General features: G+C 48.5%; 8 protein-coding genes across 8 annotated transcripts; 3 read left to right on the forward strand and 5 right to left on the reverse strand.

The window, feature by feature from the left end:
- Positions 1–667: 667 nt before the first annotated feature.
- On the forward strand, positions 668–1,855 carry N7518_001849 (PH domain-containing protein; the record flags this gene model as incomplete). The annotated part of the gene is made up of 1 exon (XM_057182777.1): positions 668–1,855. One exon carries the CDS (start codon positions 668–670, stop codon positions 1,853–1,855), a length of 1,188 nt encoding a protein of 395 aa, XP_057044227.1.
- Positions 1,856–2,706: 851 nt separating this feature from the next.
- N7518_001850 (DMT family transporter) lies at positions 2,707–4,276 on the reverse strand (the record flags this gene model as incomplete). The annotated part of the gene is made up of 6 exons (XM_057182778.1): positions 2,707–3,006; positions 3,060–3,475; positions 3,532–3,604; positions 3,674–3,679; positions 3,735–4,058; positions 4,154–4,276. 6 exons carry the CDS (start codon positions 4,274–4,276, stop codon positions 2,707–2,709), a joined length of 1,242 nt encoding a protein of 413 aa, XP_057044228.1.
- Positions 4,277–5,051: 775 nt separating this feature from the next.
- Positions 5,052–6,082, reverse strand: rab7 (Rab family GTPase YPT7; the record flags this gene model as incomplete). Its single annotated transcript, XM_057182779.1, has 6 exons — positions 5,052–5,161; positions 5,230–5,377; positions 5,470–5,649; positions 5,715–5,810; positions 5,906–5,959; positions 6,053–6,082. 6 exons carry the CDS (start codon positions 6,080–6,082, stop codon positions 5,052–5,054), a joined length of 618 nt encoding a protein of 205 aa, XP_057044229.1.
- A 283-nt stretch (positions 6,083–6,365) lies between these two features.
- On the forward strand, positions 6,366–7,136 carry N7518_001852 (ATG16 family protein; the record flags this gene model as incomplete). The annotated part of the gene is made up of 3 exons (XM_057182780.1): positions 6,366–6,450; positions 6,513–6,889; positions 6,978–7,136. 3 exons carry the CDS (start codon positions 6,366–6,368, stop codon positions 7,134–7,136), a joined length of 621 nt encoding a protein of 206 aa, XP_057044230.1.
- A 652-nt stretch (positions 7,137–7,788) lies between these two features.
- On the reverse strand, positions 7,789–9,366 carry dot1 (histone methyltransferase DOT1; the record flags this gene model as incomplete). The annotated part of the gene is made up of 2 exons (XM_057182781.1): positions 7,789–8,752; positions 8,813–9,366. 2 exons carry the CDS (start codon positions 9,364–9,366, stop codon positions 7,789–7,791), a joined length of 1,518 nt encoding a protein of 505 aa, XP_057044231.1.
- Positions 9,367–9,728: 362 nt separating this feature from the next.
- spb1 (rRNA methyltransferase spb1) lies at positions 9,729–12,359 on the reverse strand (the record flags this gene model as incomplete). Its single annotated transcript, XM_057182782.1, is given in 5 exon segments — positions 9,729–10,288; positions 10,348–11,319; positions 11,334–12,078; positions 12,138–12,319; positions 12,341–12,359. The coding sequence occupies 5 exon segments, from the start codon at positions 12,357–12,359 to the stop codon at positions 9,729–9,731; spliced, it is 2,478 nt and encodes an 825-aa protein (XP_057044232.1).
- Positions 12,360–12,656: 297 nt separating this feature from the next.
- Positions 12,657–15,373, forward strand: N7518_001855 (uncharacterized protein; the record flags this gene model as incomplete). Its single annotated transcript, XM_057182783.1, has 5 exons — positions 12,657–12,776; positions 12,846–14,714; positions 14,769–14,848; positions 14,911–15,060; positions 15,115–15,373. 5 exons carry the CDS (start codon positions 12,657–12,659, stop codon positions 15,371–15,373), a joined length of 2,478 nt encoding a protein of 825 aa, XP_057044233.1.
- Positions 15,374–15,764: 391 nt separating this feature from the next.
- N7518_001856 (uncharacterized protein) lies at positions 15,765–18,430 on the reverse strand (the record flags this gene model as incomplete). Its single annotated transcript, XM_057182784.1, has 9 exons — positions 15,765–15,814; positions 15,868–16,825; positions 16,877–16,945; positions 16,995–17,033; positions 17,086–17,653; positions 17,702–17,906; positions 17,961–18,114; positions 18,226–18,271; positions 18,327–18,430. The coding sequence occupies 9 exons, from the start codon at positions 18,428–18,430 to the stop codon at positions 15,765–15,767; spliced, it is 2,193 nt and encodes a 730-aa protein (XP_057044234.1).
- Positions 18,431–19,090: the final 660 nt, after the last annotated feature.

The raw sequence follows: 19,090 nt of genomic DNA on the forward strand, positions 1-19,090 counted from the left end.
AAGTATCTAGTACATGATATTTCATGATAATAGGGGTCTTTATGCAAGTACTAGATACATTATATCATCCAGCCAATCTCACTACTCGTATACGTGAGGCAAATACGGTATTGTACTGTATGTAATGCAAATTCATTATCCCTACGGGTCTCCTCCGAGGTCTGGACCGGGTTATCTTTCTTAATTTGTACGACAAATTGCAAAGGAGCGGATTACGGAGTATGTTATTGTGATATCTTATGGAGTACATGTTACAGAGTATGTCTTTTTGGCTTTTCCCCCTATATCACCGACCTACGTTTATAGTATCTACATAGGTACGGAGTACATACATGTACATATGTCGGTAGACTACGTAGTACGTATACATATTTGTTTTGCTCGTGTGCATGGTTACTCGAAGGAATTACTCGAAGGAAACAGACCAACAACAGAATATATCTAGTTTAGCACACTAATATACACCACTTGCATATCAAAGTCATATAATTTCCCATGCACACTGTAGATCCCAACTTGCTTGCCGGGAAAGCCAAAGGGCCAAAAGGCTTGGTTCCGGATCCCCGTCATCATCCCCCCATCACCACACTCCGCATGACAATAAACTATATGGAGTCACCACCGTGGGGTGCCCCCTTTTTTCATTTCTTCCTTTCTACATCACAACATGACTGCAGTGGTGACCAGGCCCTTCTCTGAGGGCAAAACCGCGATGATCAAACCTCCGGAACCCGGCCCCTCGTCCCATTTCCACAACAATGGGAATTTGGATCCCTTTTCGCCAGTCAACGAGAATGGAAGCTTCGAATTCGATCGAGTCTTGAAGACAGGGAGAGTGTGTCGACGAGTCAAGCATAAACACGTCTTTCGCGCCTCATGGAAACCAGCCTACCTCGTCCTCCGACCGAACCTCCTTTCCGTATACAAGGACGAAGAAACCACCCGCCTCCGAGTCTCCATTCCCCTGTCTGAAGTGACCGCCGTCGCGCCCGTCAAGTCTCCCCGATCGACCCGGCGGCATGTTTTCGGTGTCTTTACCCCATCTACGAATTACCGCTTCGAAGCCCTGAGCGAACGCGACGCAGAGGACTGGATCGACCGCATTCGTGCCGAGACCCCCGGCGACGAGGACGAGCGAGCTTTCCTGGCTTTGACCAAAAAGCACGAACCCCCTGCCATCCAGAAACAGCTCGTCGACGAGACAACCGATCACTCCGACTTCGATCACACTGGCCGCGCCAGCTCTCCGGAGCCACGCCATCCGCTGTCCCCACGCAGTAAAAATGCCCAGAAACTCCCTTACATCCAGGATTACTCCGGCAACGAGATGGCATCGCATTCAGAGTTCTCTGATGGACCTGCGCCATCACGCAACATCTACCTACGATCTATGCCCTCCATCCATTCACTGTCCGTTTCAGCACTGGAGGATAAATCGGCACCCCGGCCGTCATCGTCTCTACCCCGAGATACCAGCAAACAAACAGACCCGGGCACTCTGCGTGACCCAGAGCGGGTAATCTGTCAGGGGTACCTGCAGGGGCTGCGCATCCAAGGAACCGTGCGTCAGTGGAAACGGCTCTGGGTTGTGCTTCGACCTAAGAGTTTGGCCTTTTACAAGGATGAATCGGAGTATGCTGCAGTCAAGATCATCCCCATGTCTCATGTATTTGATGCCGCAGAAGTGGACCCTTTGTCGAGATCGAAGACGTTCTGCTTGCAGATCATCGCCGAAGAAAAGACCTATCGACTTTGCGCCCCGGATGAAGAGTCCCTGGCGCGCTGGCTGGGCTCATTGAAAAGCATTCTGGCCGCGCGCAGGCGATTGGAGCCGTCTATGGCCACTTCTGTATAATGCCACTCGCTCTACGGAGTAGAGCCTGTTTTATTACTCTACCTATTCCTACTCCCTTCCTTCACCTCATCTTCCCTGCATCTCAGGAACCCTCTTTCATTATTTCTTATCTTTTAACTCTTTTCTTTCAATATACCCAGGTTGGTGATCTCGTTTTGACTGCTCGTCTCGCGGTGAGCTCCGGAGTCCTCGAAGAACGGATTGGCGTTAGTACCTTCGTGCTCATTGAGCACCCTGTTTTTTTTTCTACATTCATTTCTCCAACTGTCTATTGATTTCATTCATTGACACGATGCATTTTCATTGCATCCATGCTTCTCTCTCACTGTGGCATCCTCCCTTTTCCGTCGTCCGTCTTCTTCCATTTCAGTGTCTATATTGAGTACCTATTATGTATCATATTGCTTCAGGCTGTATGTACTACGCTAGTGCATAATATATAATACTCTATCAGGACACCATCATTCAAGTTTGGATTTAACCGTTCAGTGTAATTTTTCGAATGTCACAGATATGGCGCCAAGGTATGACTTATATTACAGAGGGTCAAACCAAGCTTTTGGTCGGCCTTGGCTGAGACCCCTCAATTTTAGATGTGAGAAATCAAATTTGTGACTCTTTTTGGAGTTGACTAGACTCGGCAAATCATCCGTCTACAATTGGGTTACAGATTTCGATTTCGTGGGGAGGTGGACTGAAATGCAGGCGCAGAAGTAGAGCCAATGAGAATGCTGAATGACGCTATACATAATCTATATCTTGGGAATACCAACCTGGAGAATACACTAAATGCTATGTGAGCAATACAAGAAATGTGTAGCAATAAATACAAGAACCCTCCCATGACCAAACTAACGCATTTCCTCTTCTTCAACGGGAATACTGTTATACTCACCCGAGAAGGTCCTGCCTGCATCAGTGGTGAGGTCGTCCTCAGGCTTACTCTCGTGTTGCACAACCAAGAACGACAAGAACACAATAGCGGCTCCAACCCAGTACAGAGGACTGGAGTATTGTGACTGTAGGACCATCTGTCCAATCAGGGAGAGCGGGATGGTCATACTCAGCCCGACTGTCACGATAAGCGGTGTGGTGAGAAGCATGGAGTAAGCCCAAGCAATGTCGGAGACAAATGATGCAAACGCGTTGGTCTGATAGACGTGAGGTTAGAATCAAAGGTGAGCAAAAGGAGTCGGAGCCATACCAGAATGATTGACCACACTCGCGACGTCTCGGGCAAGGAGAAGGGCTCAAGTCCCGTCCAGTGCATGATGAAGAAACCAGGCCACAGAAAGATGATGTTGAAAAATCCAACCAGGCCGAAGAAGAGTGGCATGTTTACCCGGGATTCGTCGCCAACCTGTTTCTTCATCACGACGGTATAAAGACCGTACAAGATGGCACTGAACGCTGCCATGGCATCGCCAAGGGCAATCTCCCCTGAGGATTTGTGTGGGAATGAACCCTCGCCACTATCTGCGCCCTCGCCTGTTTCTGGCTTGGAGAGATCTACGCGCGAAATCAGGATAATGCCAATCAGAGAAGCCAAGACACCCATTAATTTGCGCATCGTGAATTTCTCAACACGCAGCAGGGCGCCGAAGACCATAGTCCATACACCTAGAAGAGTGAGGGTGAGAATCTGATCTTTACACATCTAAACGGGGGAATCTTACCACTGGTGGAAGTCAGAATGGTTGTGCTTGCAACTGACGTGAATTGAAGACATCCCATGGCGAAGTAATTTGCCTATCCAAGAAATCTCGGTTAGTTCCCTTCCAACACATAAGCTTCCATATCGTGAGGTGTATGACATACAGTAAACTATGATAGGTTAGCCAGCTGATCATCTATCTAAGCCTCAAGGTCATGTGCTTACCCAGAGTAGACAAAACTGAATACTGAGTTTAGCTGTCGCTTTAAGCCCTAGCTTTCCGCTTGAAGGATCCTGTCTCTCCCGCGAGAATTGCCCGTCCTCTTCATCTGAGCCGCTGCGTAGTATCCTCTCCTCCTCGGCCTTAGGGTCATGCGAATCCAAATGGTTCAAAAAGCTCCTCAACGATGTGATCTGAGAAAGTTTCCCGTGACGCCAAAGAGCCCATGTTCGACGAGCGACGATGAAAATGAGAGGCATCATAAACATGGAGGTATTCGTGTAAGTTACGAAGAAAGGGTTTGGGTATGTTTTGTCGGCGAAGATAGTCTGGATGTCATTCGATGGGTAATTAGCCAAATGTTTGTAACAATGTATGTATTTTGCGTTAGAGGTTATGATTTCTCAGGAAAGGATGCGCATACACTTCCAAGGAAATTCGAGGTTGTCCACAGCACAACCACCACTAGGAGCAGGATGATTCCTAATGTTCGCCGCGCCATCCCCAGTGGCATCGTGCCAGGTGCTTCGTGTGTGGTCAAGGTCATGGTTGTTTTAGTTATTTTAGTTGCTTGTGAGAGGGTTGAATCTGCGCGACTCGTCGAGGCGTAATACTGGTGAAGAACCTCGTGCCGCCGATGTCGCAATCGCTACGTTTGCAGCCGAGGATGCCGAGTTGGACGGGATATCAGTCGGACTGCTGTCATCTGAACATCTGAAGCGTAACGAGCAAAGATCTCTGTGCAGAAGCAAATGAGTGTCACGAGACTTCCTGCCTAAATATATGCGCTGAAGAGAACACGGGGTTATGCCAAGCATTCGCAAGATAAGGGTCCGGGTGGGGAGAAATGTAGTCGCCGATATTATTTCGGTACTCCGTACGGAGTACATTTATTTGTAGTAATTAACCACGAGCTACATCAGCCTACATGTGATAAATACACATACCTTATGGCTATCATAAGAAATAATCTGCCCTGGTGATGACGGATCATCTGATGGTACTAGATTTACTTCGAGGAAGTATGCGATCAACTGCCTATTACGGAAAAATGAAGAAGGAATCGCATTAAGCCTAACAAAGACATTGTCTGCATAAAACCGATCCGAGAAAGGGTTGAGTAAGAAGTTTCTCTCTCAGGTGAATTTCACAATTGAAACCAAGACATCTACAAGACACCGGGGGAATGGCAAGGTCATCCAAAACAAACCCCGTGGTCTTCTTTACAGACTCAGGACCGGAGACCAACCAAATAGTAGTAGGAAAAAAGGAAAGACAAAGGAAATAGGTCGCTGGAACATCATAGGAATTGGAAGGGTATATCAACAGGCACAGCCATCACGGTCATTGTCCAGATGGATGTTGATTGGGTCGCTGAATTCACCGCTGAATTCCTCAGCCTCTTCCTGGGCAAGTGCACTCCGCGCGATAACTGAATAGTGATTAGCAATGTCGGGAGAGAACAGATTTTGAGCAAAGTAGCTAGGGAATTTGACTCACCTTCAAACGCCTGCTCGACGTTGACAGCTTCCTTGGCACTGGTCTCGAAGTAGGGAATGTTACCCTTCGACTGGCAGAAAGTCATGGCCCGTTTTGAGGAGATCATACGCTTGTTCTCCTCTACATCGATCTTGTTACCGATAACAACCTGCTCATGACTATTAGCACGGACCAACATATCATTTTGCCTGCTGCTGCGGTGCATGAGACAAGGAAAAGAAATGCAGGAACACCACTTACGAATGGGAAACTCTCTGGGTCCCTCGGGCTTGCCTGGATCAAGAACTCATCTCGCCAGCTGTCGAGAGCCTCGAAACTCTTGGAGTTGTTCACATCATAAACCAGGACACAGCAGTCGGCTCCACGATAGAAGGCGACTCCCAACGACTGGAACCGTTCTTGGCCCGCAGTATCCCAGATCTGACACCTCAAAGTTAGTTACTGCCCCTCATCACGAGATTGTGCTACAGTCTCTAGCGCCTTACCTGCATTGTCACGAGTCGGTCGTCAACGAGAACCTCCTTCGTGAGGAAATCTGCTCCGATTGTGGCCTTGTAGCTTCCACTGAACTTCTTATTGACCTATTCAGCTCATAAAATTGCATGTTAGCGGTTATAGGTCTTCGGGGCCGACCGCGGTACGGCCATAGGCTAGTTTGGGACGAGATTGAACGGACATATTGGTTCATCAAACTTGTTTTTCCCACACCACTGTCACCAAGGATAATAACCTAGATTTTCAAAGACGCCAGTTAGCAAAAAAGAACACCCCACATATTGAAAGATTCAGTGCTCATCACACGGATCAGATGCGGGGATTGTACCTTGAGGAGGACCTTCTTCCTTGACGCCATGGTTGGGGATTGGCCAAGTGACCGAGTGTAAATGTGCGAGGAATAACCGTAAGTTCACTATTAAGCAAAGACCTATAAGCAGTCTTCTAAGCCTTTATAGAACAGATAAGGAAAAGTTAGTTGGAGAGTTGGGGTCGGGTTGCAGCCGGATTCGATGATGCATGAGGAGAGCTGGGCGGTGGAGCGGGCGGTGGGCAAGTGATAACGATTAGCACATCTGACTTCCCCGAGCGGCAACCAACTCCACTTCATCACTTCCAGGTACATTTGCTTGGGAAGGCTTATGGCCCACTGGAGGGAGGAGTACTTGGCTGCCCTGACAGTGCGAGACCAACGAGAGAAAGCAAATGCTACTCTCTATGATGCCTGTCAGTCTATTATTGATGCTTTTTGTTGAGCGATTGCGACTGACATCATTTACCAAATCTAGATGCCCAGCTTGCAGATCGCACCAGCAAACTAGTAGCAGCAGCAAAACTTACCAGTCCTGCAATAGCGCAGAGTGAATCTCAACCCACTGTCCCATCTCCTATAGTTGCACCATCTAAAAGGCAACGATCGACTGAGCCAGACTATACCCCGACTGATCTTCTCAATACTACCCGTGCAGACCTTTCCGAGGCACAGCGATCCCGCTCGGAATTACAAGATCGCTTGAATCGGGTGAACACAGAAGTGGAAACACTTCGCAAGAAGAGTTCGCAAGAGGCTCGACGAATAAACGCTCTTGAAAGCGAGAGGGCACATCAAAAGCTACGATTGGCGGACAGAGATGCGGAGCTGAAAGGAAAAGCCAAGCTGCTAGAGGTAGGCTGTTTGATATTCACATAGGCTTTCTAATCACGCAAGGATGAGCGAGGGAAAGTGGCTGACATACTTGTGCGCATTTCTGCAGGATTTCCAAGATGAACTGGCGACGCTAAACCTTCAGCTTAATATGGCAGAAGAACGATCAACTCGACTTAAAAATGAGAACAAAGACCTAGTTGATCGTTGGATGGCCAGAATGGGTCAAGAAGCCGAGGCCATGAACGATGCATCGAAGTATTCCTGACTAGTCCTAATGCACCGAGCAGGTGACAGGGCCAGGTTGCTAGAATAGAACGGAGTCTAGCTCCTGCGGCATTTATATATCGAATCATGATAGCCACTGCAAAAGCGGTAGATATATATGGTGATGCGGCTACATTAAGCTTGCTAATCCTTCCACTGAATGCCTGAATAGCAGGTGCTGTACAAAGCCCGCGCGCGGTCCATGACCTACTTCCCTATAATCAATCGGAAAGCAATGTAAATAGCTAGCTCCCCAACCACATCGTCCCTGTTCAACTCCTTGAGAGCCTCGACAAGTCCTGATAATTATATACCCCCATCAAGTTGCATACGATAAGCCGCATAGCCAGTGCCTACGTCCCGCGATAATCTAATACGGTCCTCTTAGGTCGCGTGCCAATTACCGACATGCCATTCGAATATTCATACTCCGTAGCTCTAAATAGTGAGGAATAAGAAGGCTAAACCAGGTTTCTCACTGCAAGGGCCTGAACTTGAAAAGAATATTCGTTTTGTACAGTCAGGTTGTCAGAAAATGGTATCATACAAAAATAAACAGGGAAAGTATATCCAATAACGGACAAAGTAATGTACAAAAGTGCCAAAAACCAAATGTATGTGCCATGCAAAAATACCAAACTAGCCATTGAAGACTATGGCGTATCATCAATGAAAGCTTTCAGCCGAGAGCTGTCTTTAGTGGCAATGAAATAGGTACCACCAACGTCAGTCCAGCTCACGTTGTTCGACCAGTAATTCTTCTGCTGGACCTTGAGGAGATTGATCGGAGAGTTCAGGTTGCGAGACTGGATTTTGTGACCAGCGGGAACGAAAGACTTGAGTGAGACAATTTTGCAGCCTTCTTTCATATCCAAAAAGTGGTTGATCAGCTCATTGTTCAGTTGTGGGGTGAAGGCCTGGTTGTTGATAAGCACCACGTCAGCCCGCTTCAAGACGCTTATGATACTCTCCTGCTCAAGAAAGTCACCTCGGACAAGATGAGTTTTGCCTGGCGCAATTCCCCACAGCCGGCATCGAGCCTTGAACTCGGATTGCTGCAAATCTGCCAAATCACATGCGTTTGACATCATCTCGCAACCCCAACTCTCACAGCCAACTTCGAGTGCCGCCTGAAGAACGACATTACCTACGCCCGAGCCAAGATCAACAAAGACTTGGCCCGATTTTAGCTTGGTTTCTTTGAAAATTGTGCTGATAAAGCGAGGGAGAAGCTCTCCGTAGACGTTGTCCGTGCCATTCTCGTATTGCCGGAGTGACTCGACTTGAGGGGATACCGTGCGCGAGTAAATTTGAGTGAGAATTCTTTCCACCCAAGGTAAACCAATGCCTTGTTTCGCATCCAAATGCTTCGCAAGACTGCCGTTGGTCCTTAGCCGCTGGATAGCCTTATTGTAATCATCGACAGCTTCCCGGAATTGAGTCTCGGATGTGACAGCCAGAGCCCGACGTAAGCGGCGCCTGATCCCCGTCGTCTCGTCGTTAAATTGATCAGCCTCCTCGCTGGGAATGTAATTATCGCAGACCGTTTCGATGACTTGAACAATGTCGTCGATGGGTCGGAATCCGTCACTTTCTCGGGGGACTACAGAGTCATATCTGGCCGAACAATAAATTAGCATATCGGTGTCCAGAAATCAATAGTCTAACCAAACGTACCTCTCCTGCTGCGAAGCACTGGGGTATTGCAGGAGAATCTCTTTGCGCTTGCCTTCGGCGCCAAAGGCGGGCTTGAACTTGCCGGACTTCTGACCCGACGTTATATCCGCGGCATGTATCATTTTAAACGGGCGAGATCCTTCTTCTGAAAACGCCTTCGCCGAGCGGAGACGCCGCTCCGGGTCGGGTTCGGCGCTGGCGCTGGTCCTCGCGCGTTTGTGCACCTCAAACGAGGCCTCGCTGTCGCTGGCGTCATCGTCGCTCGAGAGTCGTTGCTCGGGTGTCGGCCTTTTCCGAGTGCGCGAGGAAGTACTTAGTCGTTTTGCCGAGCGTGCTTCCAGGTCACTAGAGACCGATCGAGATTTCAACGCCCGCGCCTTCCGGTTCTGCTCCGCCGAGGACTGGATTCGAGGTGATCGAGTATCCGAGGGTTGGGTGACTGATCGTGTAGGAGCTGCAGGTCGAGTCTGCACAACCTTGCGAATTTGCGCCTTCTTTGGCTGTAGTGAGAAGGCCCCGGCCCCTCCTTTCTGAAGGTGGTCGAAAAAGCCCATATGGATAGGGAAAGATAGATATAAACAAACTAATGCAGAAAGGAAATAATGTATGCAAAGTATGCAATAAAAACTAGTCAAACGATATAAGTATAATGCGAGCAAGAAGGAAGCGGGAGAAGAAAAGAAAAGAAGCAGGGCTTATCGATTAAGGCGCCACTCGGGGAAACCACGCGATCCCGCGGTCCTTGGCACTTACTTGGCGCTTTTGTCTATAGCCTCATTTCTTCTACAGGCGTCTAAATGGATCTACATATATGTTGTTCAAATGTTCCAAGGTTACCATCTGGCTATCAAAAGTCAGATTATATATGTAAATTATCCGATTCAAACATTTGAACTATGAACTATGGACACTCTCTCTATTTCTTCGACTTCTTCTTTGCCAGCCTCTTCTCCGCACGAACATCCTTCTTCATACGAGCATCGACAATCTTGTACTTGCCCTTGACACCCTTAGGACGGCCAGAGATACCACGATTGGGACCCTTGGCCACCACGAGCTTGACTTCCTGCTTAGGCTTCTTCTTGGTTGCCCTGCTCATCAATCTCGCGATTGCGCCGGCCTTGTCCCGCTCGCTGAGAGCATCGTCCTCTGCCAAAAGTGCTGACTTCTTGCGCAGTTTCTCCAGTCTTTGAGCCGCCTTGTACTTCTTGCGTCCTTGGGCCTCCATCACCTTCTTGATCGGGCGGGCATTGATGGCACGCATCTTTTCTCTGATAGCATCCGCGGCAGCCTTGGTGATGGGGCGGACAGGCCTGCTGTGCTTGCCCTCGTCGTCGAGGAACCATTCGGGAAGGCCGTCCACGTCGCGGAAGGCAAATCGGTTGAAGCCATCGTCAACAATATCAGTCGACCTTTTCTCTCCAGTAGCCATTGCCTGTGCAAGGGCCATGGCTTCTGCGGTAATGATGTCGATGTCTGTAGGTTGAGGAACAAATGTTAGTCAAGACGTTAATCATGTTTAGCATCAAACTTACCTAGCTGGCCATTCGCTTTGAGTGGATCTTTTCCTTCTGTCTGTTCCGCCTCGCTCTCATCGGACTCGTCGACCCAATCAGAGTTCTTCTTTCCGTTCTTTTTGTTCTTTTGTTTGGAGGTAGGAATCTTATCCTCTTCTTCCTCATCCTCATCCATCGCAAAGATGTTGTCGCTTTCATCATCTTCCTCTGCCTCTGCCTCCGCCTCCGCCTCTTCTTCTTCTTCCTCCTCCTCGCCCTCTTCTAGGCCTTCGAAGATATCTTGATCGAAGAACATGGAGGCATTGTTTGAAAGTTTCTTAGCAGCAAGTGCTTGACTTGTAGTGGCAGTTTCATCATCATCCTCCTCCTCCTCCTCCTCCTCCTCCTCATCACTGCTGCCTTTCTCTCTGTCAGAAAAGCCTTCCCACTCGTCGACTTCGTATTGCTTGCGTGTCTTTTTAGCACGCAATTTCGAGTCCTTGTCCTCCAGGCGGCCGGTGTACTGCTCGTACATCTGGTCGAGCTCCCTTTCAAGACGGTCCTCCTCCTCGTCACTCTCTTCGGTTTCGGACTCGGGTTCGTTTTCATTTTCACTGCCGCTCTCGGTAGGAAGATCACGAGCATTGACAACCGCATCTCTGGCATTCTCCCGGTCGACGCGTCGCAAAGTGAATGTGGTGTCGTCGCCTCCCATACCAAGCTGCTCCATACCAATTTCCATGGGAGTGGTCATGTTCATCTGCATTCGAATGATATCCTTGCGCTTCTTTTCATTCTCCTTGCGCCTTTCCTTCTTGCCCTTGGTGGTCTGCTGCTCTCGCATGCGGATCAAGTCTTCCTGGATCTGCAGTTCTTCGTCCATAGGGGCCACCTCGGCCACTTCTTCTTCCTCGCCTTCTTGGGTTGGCTTCTTTTTGATGACAAGTCCGAACTTCTCCCGACACTTGATACGCCATCTGAGCAAGTTGCGGAACTCCTTTTGCCCAGGACCTTCAGATCCTCACAGCAAGTTCGGATCTCCTCTGTTGTTTCCTCCAAACGGTCCAGTGTGGACAACGCGAGATCTCCACCTGGCGGCTGCTGGAAGCTAAGTTTGTTGTAGCCACCCAAGATAGAGATAGGATCGGTAGTGTTGATAAAATCCGTCACGGGGATCTCCTTGTGTTGGGTGTAATCTCCTTCTTCATAACCTTCACGCTTGCGCTTTTTCTTTTCTGGGTTAAAAACCTTCGCTTCGTAGTTGGGGGTGGGAGCGGTAAGTTCAGCAAAGACGTGCTTCGGGTCGAGGAACTTCGGGTCAATGCGCTTTGGGGCCTTGAATCCGCGGCAAACGACGAAAATTTCGGCAGAGACATTTCGAGACGAAGGAGGCTTGGTTGCCTCGACGGAATTGAACAGCTGCTTGAAAACCCACAGCAGGGGGTTGTAATCTTTGGACCGGAAGACCTTAGTTACGAAGGTTCCGCCCTCGCCCAAGAAATCAGTAGCCAGTCTCAGGGACTCCAAAACCAATTCTGCCTGGGAGAAAGCATCTTGAACCCAAGCGGCACCAACGTTGGGCGCACCATCGTGAAGAACGACATCTGCTTTCCAGTGTTTGATGTGCGATCGAATCGTTGCGCGACACTTGTCCGTTGTGATATCGCTCTGGAAAGTAATGGCTCGAGGAATTGGCTTGATAGGGGAGAGATCGACACCAATGATAAGACTTTGCGCAGGCATGTACTCTGCAGCGACTTGACACCATGACTGCTCGGCCGTTAGAAAAAAAACTTTTGGGATAGAAGGTGCCATTCGAGGATACTTACACCAGGCGCAGCGCAAAGATCGATACAAACTCTGCTTTTCTCTAGAAATCCATACTTCTGATTCAATTGGATCAACTTGAATGCGGCACGGGCTCTGTAACCCTTTTCTTTGGCAAGTCGATACCACTTATCCAAACGACCTTTTCCATGCTGCAAATAGTCAGCACATGAAGTGATGCAAGCTGAAGTACAGTATAACATACCTTTTTTCTGGATCGCCATTTTGAAGGAAAGCTGATCTCAATAGACCAGAGAATCCTTTCAAAAATGACCGGAGAAGTAGAACGAATGTATACTTTTTTTCTCTATGGCAGAGGATCCGAGAAAAAAAAAGTTGCATTACTTATCGCTCACCGCCTGTGAACCGGCTCTCCAGATTGCTGCCTGAGGCCAAAGTTGCGCCAAACATGTGACATGATATCACTCAGGCACCCCCCGGTCACTTGTGGCGCTTGGTAGAAGCTTTGTCACTTGGGTTTGATCGTCTAACTATAGACCTGATGTTTTTACCCTATCTCCATGACGCCCAAGGGATCTCGCAAGAGAGTGAAGACCAGCCCCTCCGGCGTGGACTCACCGGCTGAACTGAGCGGTGATGGCCGAGACCGCTCAGACTCCCAGTCACGGGGGTACAATGCCGTAAGCTCTTTGTGACTAGAATAGCCAGTCCTTTCCGTCATATTTACTGATAATCTATCGTTTATATAGAGCTGGTATCCCGGCTCCTGGTCTTCCATTGCGAAAGTGTCCAAAGCAGCGCCAGTTACCGAGGTTGCCCGTGAAAGCATCTCAGCAGCCAAATCTGTAGCATCGAACGTCACGAACTCATCGGCTTCTCTCCTTGATACATCAACAAAGAATCGATACTCTTCTATTCAACTTACGCGAAAAGCGGGCGCCTCGACTAGGTCTCTCCCCGCTGACGCCACCACCACCCGAGTCAACATTGCGTCGGATGGTTCGGCTTCCACTACGGCTGTCGACGATACCGAAAGCTCCAGGGCTGTAGAACCGGCAAAATCCGATAAAGAAACACCCAACGAGAGTGATATCAAGCCGTTAGAGGAACCGGCCCAGGAGCAGAAGGCCACTCCCAACGCCGATCCCAGCACACTGCATGCGGGATCTGCAGAGGGCCCCGAACAATCTAGTCGTTGGCTCTCATGGATATATGGACCATTAACTACATCTAAAGGCCCTACGAATGTTCCGGATTCAACGCCAGCCGTGGAAAATCCGTTGACCGAGAATCAAATGGCAGAGCAGAGTACTCAACCTATAGTGAAAGACTATACAGCACGGGAAGAGGAACAACTGGATCCGGAACCAGAGCAGACCAAAGATACTGTTGAAGTTACCCTCACATCCCAGAAGCGATCGTGGCTTCAGATGTGGTATGGTACAAATACACCGAGCCAGCAAAATAACCCACCATCTACAGAATCCACGATAACCCCATCCGCGAATTCCGATTCCACCGATACCCCTGACACAAACATGGCGCCGCAAGATCCCCCAGATGAGCCAGCAGAACGAGCTGGCGGATCACAGACCCCGGTCGGAACCACGAGATCATCTGGCTGGTCATTCTGGTCCAAAGATTCAAACAAAGATGGGTCTTCCAATAAACCGCAGGAAGGCGAAGCTATCGAGGTGTCAATGGGACCGAACTCGCCATCAAACCATACAGCGCTTGAACCAGATACAGATTCAAATATCAAGATAACCCAGAAAGGCAGTATCAAAGTCAAGCCCACGAAAGACAAACGTCTTAAAGTTGGACCCACCACTGAAAGCACTCCTACATCTACGCCACCTGTTGAACCTCGACCAGCCGATGTTACCGCCTCAAAACAATTACAGCAAATTCTTACCAACCAAGTACTACCGCAGTTCGAAGAAACCTATGCGTTTGAGCAATCGCCCTCCATTTTGCAGAGCCTCGGGCGATTCCTGAATTATGGGAAAGGAACAGAGGTTCGGCACGTCAGTAGGGTCAAAGATCCGCCTCATGTGAGACACGCCTTGGCTATTGGCGTTCATGGATATTTCCCCGCCCCTTTCATTCGAAGTGTACTCGGACAGCCCACAGGGACATCCATCCGGTTCTCCAATATGGCAGCAGATGCCATCCGGAAGTACACCGAGAGCCATGGCTACTCTTGCGAGATTGCAAAGATTGCATTGGAAGGAGAAGGCCGCATTACGGAGCGAGTGGATCTTCTATGGAAGCTCCTTCTGAATTGGATGGAGGAAATCCGAAAGGCTGATTTCGTTATGTTCGCATGTCACAGTCAAGGTGTGCCAGTAACAATTATGCTAGTTGCAAAGTTGATACAGTTCGGCTGTCTTGACGCCAAACGAGTCGGCATCTGCGCTATGGCAGGTGTGAACCTTGGCCCCTTCCCGGATTATCGTTCTCGATGGATCAGTGGATCTGCTGGAGAGCTGTTTGAGTTTGCACTGCCTTATAGCAAGGTCTCGAAGGAGTACGAAGCTGCTCTCAAATGTGCCCTCAATTTTGGTGTTCGCATCTCTTACATTGGAAGTATCGACGACCAACTTGTTTCACTGGAGGTAAGTACATAACTCGATATTCAAACATCTATCAAATTGCTGACTAGCCTCCAGTCCTCCCTCTTCTCACCTATAGCCCACCCTTACGTCTACCGCGCTGTTTTCGTTGATGGCCGAGTCCACACCCCAAGCTTGTGAGCAACTTAACTCCCTCACCCACCTAATCTCGATCGACAATTCTAATAACAAAACACAGCCTCTCTCATCTAGTTGGCTTCGTCCTCAAGCTTCGCAACCTTGGTATCTCTGACCACGGTCTAATCCGAGAATTAAGCACCCCACTAGCAGGAAGTCTATACTCAGGAGAGGGACATTCTCGGCTGTACGACGAGGAAGCCGTTTACTCGTATGTAACAGTTATAAATCCCTACCCACAAACAAAACTGACATTATCTTCCAGCATGGCCATAGAATTCGCACTCGAGACTTCTTCCGTCTCAGACTCCGCGCTCAGCGTCAAGCGAGCCAGCAGCTCCGTCACGCCAAACCCGTACATTCTCCCCTTCGCCATGCGTGGTCTGCTCGAAGAGGAGTATGTGCGTCGAGAGCTGCACAATGAGACAATGGAATTGCTCAAGCAATTTGACGACTGGAAACCTTCTAGTAAGGTTCTGAAGGATGTAAAGTTTAGACTAGAAGGTATCCGGTCCAAGCTCTAGCTAAGCTTGTTAGTCGATAATTAGAAGTTTCTTGCTTGGATGGAAATTTGATATTAGCGGTTTATTAGATATGGAAATACACGTTCGCTTTTCTTAAGTACTTGCTGACGGTCTGTATGTAAGTACAATAATGACTTCCATGTATAGCAACAGTATATACATCCCTTTCTCGGTATTGGTCGATTTGTAATGGAAGTTGTCTTTCATATTTGTATTATAGCGGAGATGTCAAAAAATGCCGCGATTTTGTTGAGCACAGAACGAGAATGAATAGTGGAGACTCCAGTCGTAAGAAGAAGGGGAGGGAATCATTATAAAAATGTAAATACAGGCATGAAAATGCCAGGGAAAAAAAAGAAGCTCAGAACGACCGAAGACAAAACCGCCCTGGTTAAACAGATGCGAGTGGGAACGCCGTTTTATATGCACCTTCGATTTCATCTAGAACAATGTTAGCGTGAGAACCGCATACCAGAAAAAGATACAACACCAACCTCTCATCCCATCCAATGCCTCGAAAGCAAGCGAATAATTCGACACCGCCCCGATGATCCGCTCTAAACCCTGCCGTAGTTCCTCAATGAGCTGGCCAGTCGAATCTCCGCCTTGCTCATTCTCGGCTGTGTCGGGCGCAAGCTGCTTCGCCACGCGCGCCTTGTAGTAGATCATGAACATAGCATAGCTACTTTGCATCAGACAGCATGCGAAGGAGGGCATGGTCCGGGGTAACGAACGACCTTGCTGCTGCTGGGGGTCCGAGAGAGGCTGCGGGACGGGCAGGTTGTGGAACATGCGGGAGATGACGAGTGCGGCCTGTAGACAAATCTTCGCGGATTGCTGCGTGCTGTAGGGGAACCCGGCCGCGAATGGATATTGCGAGTACTGAGGTGCGTATGAGCTGATTTCGGGGTTGATGTCTGATGAGGTGGAGGAATCGGATGGGGTCATGTATTCTGTTGAGGTTGCTCGTTCGAGAGAGGTTAGGTTTGAACAGGAGCAGGTGATGTTGTTGATGCCGGCGGGTTTGGTGCTGACAGTTGTGGTGGCGCTGTTTGGATTTGCTGCTGTCAGGTCGCAATGTCTTTTTATGAAAAGGGGGATGTCTGAGAAGGCTCGGAAGCGATGCGTTTTGATTTGGGCACTGTAGTCATTGTTAGGTGGGTTTAGATATGACAAGGTGAATAGCTCGAACCTGGATAGCTTGATTCGGGATATTGCGCGTATGCTTTGGGCTGTAATGGATTCGTTGTGATCGCCGAAATCTGAGGTCTGGGGCAGAAGCGGGAGTAGCTCCGCTTGTGCAATCACAGACTGCGTCCAGGCATCAAGTTGCTGCATTCTTTCGAACATATAATACATCCCTGATTGTGACGCGATGCACTTGTTCAGATCACCAATGAACTGGGTTGCCGATACAAGCACTTGTTGAGCTTGTATAAAGATAGCCCAACCCTGAAACCGGTTAGCGGATGAAAGATAATGCAGAGATCTTCGAGTGCAAACCTCGGTATCTGATGAAAACGATGGGTATGGAGTCGTGAACTGCGGGTCATTGATGACAATAGCAGGCATCTGTTTCTTTATTAGCTGCAGTTCATGCTTGAAAAGCTAAGTTACTCACCGTTGTGCTAACAATAGATCCTTGAACCACACAATAATACTGAACAACAATTAGATCAGGAACCAACCAATGAAAGAGGAGGGATACAAACAGTCATCCACCAGGCTCTCCGTCGAGCTTCCGAAGATTCATCGTTCTCCAGTTGAGCATGGAGTGACTTGTCCAAGGCAATTGCAAGAGCCTGACCAGCGCGATATCGCATCTTGAGTAAGTTACCGCGCTGGGAGTATTCATAAACTGAAAGCACCAAGAGAGCCAGGAGACTTTCATAATCCACCGGAGTTTGCGAATGGAATCTTTCCCGCCCAACAAACGGTCGTGCGGCAGACAATGCCTGTCCGGGATCAGTCGAGGACAGATCAAGATCGCACTCTGCTTCGATTGTTGAATGGGCAAGTTGGGCGAAAGTATGCGCGTATGTTCTGCGCTGGATTACAGATGCTGCGGACGACGGCTCAATATCACTTGGGTGCGGGATCAAAGCCAAGATTGCAGATATTGCAAGACTTAGAGGTGAACGGGGCCGGTACATCATCATCGGTTCAGATGTATTCGAACACGGAACAGAGCAGTTCAACGGTCGATCTCGGCACGGTGGCGATGCCCGTGGCGGTAGAATGGGGAAATAATTATGAATGAAGTCATAATAGGCATTCAATCTGGGGAGGTTAGACAATATCTGGAACTTATTGCAGAGAGATACTTACATTTCGAGCTCACTTCCATAGGTCCTTACAAAGGTTTGAGCGTTGTTCGAGGGTGATGATATCAGGGGCACTTGCATGTGCGACTGACTACCATCGCCAGTGAAGAAGCTCTGGAACATGGAGGGAATTTCGGATTGAAAATCTAGATGCCTCAAACCTGCGCCAGGCAGAGAGAGTTCATCGATTTGGCTGAACATCCCCGATGCTAAACTTTAGTGAGTATATTGCTTCTTTTTCGTACATGAGGGCGACGTCATACCTTCTTCAAACTCCGGGGGTGAGGGGACAGAATTATAAAGAGCATCATCTTGCCTCGATTCTTGTTCTGGCGACAGAGAGGACTTTTCCTTCTTTTTGCGTGGTCCGCCTCGTTTGCTGGGCAAGTAAGAGCATTCTCTATCTTTGCTAACACACTAGAGTGAATGTCAGTCCAGTCCAGTCCATGCAATGAAAATAAACATTGATCAACCCAGATCCACAAAAATAAAAGCGCCCAAAGCATTCAAATCACAAAGAATACATACGTTCGTGCATGGCATCTGGCCGCCACATCGTGTCCTGGAAGCCCGGCTGAAATAACATTAGTGGAGATGTTCCTCTTTTTTTCTTCACGGGATTTGCTCACCAGGGCAGGCATGCTACCTTAACTGGCGGTTTGGCGAACTTCTTGCGAACTGACCGAGGTGCTGTCGAGGCCAGTCCGTTATAATCCTGAAAAGTAGCGGCCATGACGACACTTAACATAAGTACGTCAATCTACAGAACCATTTGAAACTGCACCTCTCGGATATCTTGGCAACCGAATACTAGTTGAAATGGGGCATTTAGCTTAATAAAATCGGAAGTCCGAGAGGGCGTTGATATAGAGACTTCCGTGTGATTGCTTGATCTAGGCAAATCCCGAGCCGTGGGGAGGTTCGGGATTTGCTTTTTGGTAACTAAGCAGAGAGGTCGAGTCCAACCCCAAATAGGAGGGTGGTGCCAGAATGCGGTGTATATGTAGGGTAATCGAATGTGGATATGTTTCTTATTTCAGATTCATTTTTCTTTTCTTTCTCGGTCGAATTCAGGGGATCAAAAGAGAAAGCGAAAATGAAAGGCAATTTTGATATTCGAAGTATTTCGGATTGAACGTACCGATACAAAAATTACTAGCATTAACTGACCAAACTGCAACATGTGACTGTAATTTTACCGGAAACATTCGATCACGTGGATCCACAGTGGCACGCCGATGATGTAGGGAGTAAGCGACTAGGTAAGATTATGTATTATTGAGAATGATCACTTGCAAATACTTCAAGATTAAATTTATGGAGTAGTTCCTGTCGATTTCTTCCAAACAGGACGTCCGGATAAGTCGGGGACTATGATATCAGATACTTCTTC

The sequence above is a fragment of the Penicillium psychrosexuale genome (assembly GCF_028828465.1).
Source record: "Penicillium psychrosexuale strain IBT 29551 chromosome Unknown utg000002l, whole genome shotgun sequence".
Lineage (NCBI taxonomy): Eukaryota > Fungi > Ascomycota > Eurotiomycetes > Eurotiales > Aspergillaceae > Penicillium > Penicillium psychrosexuale.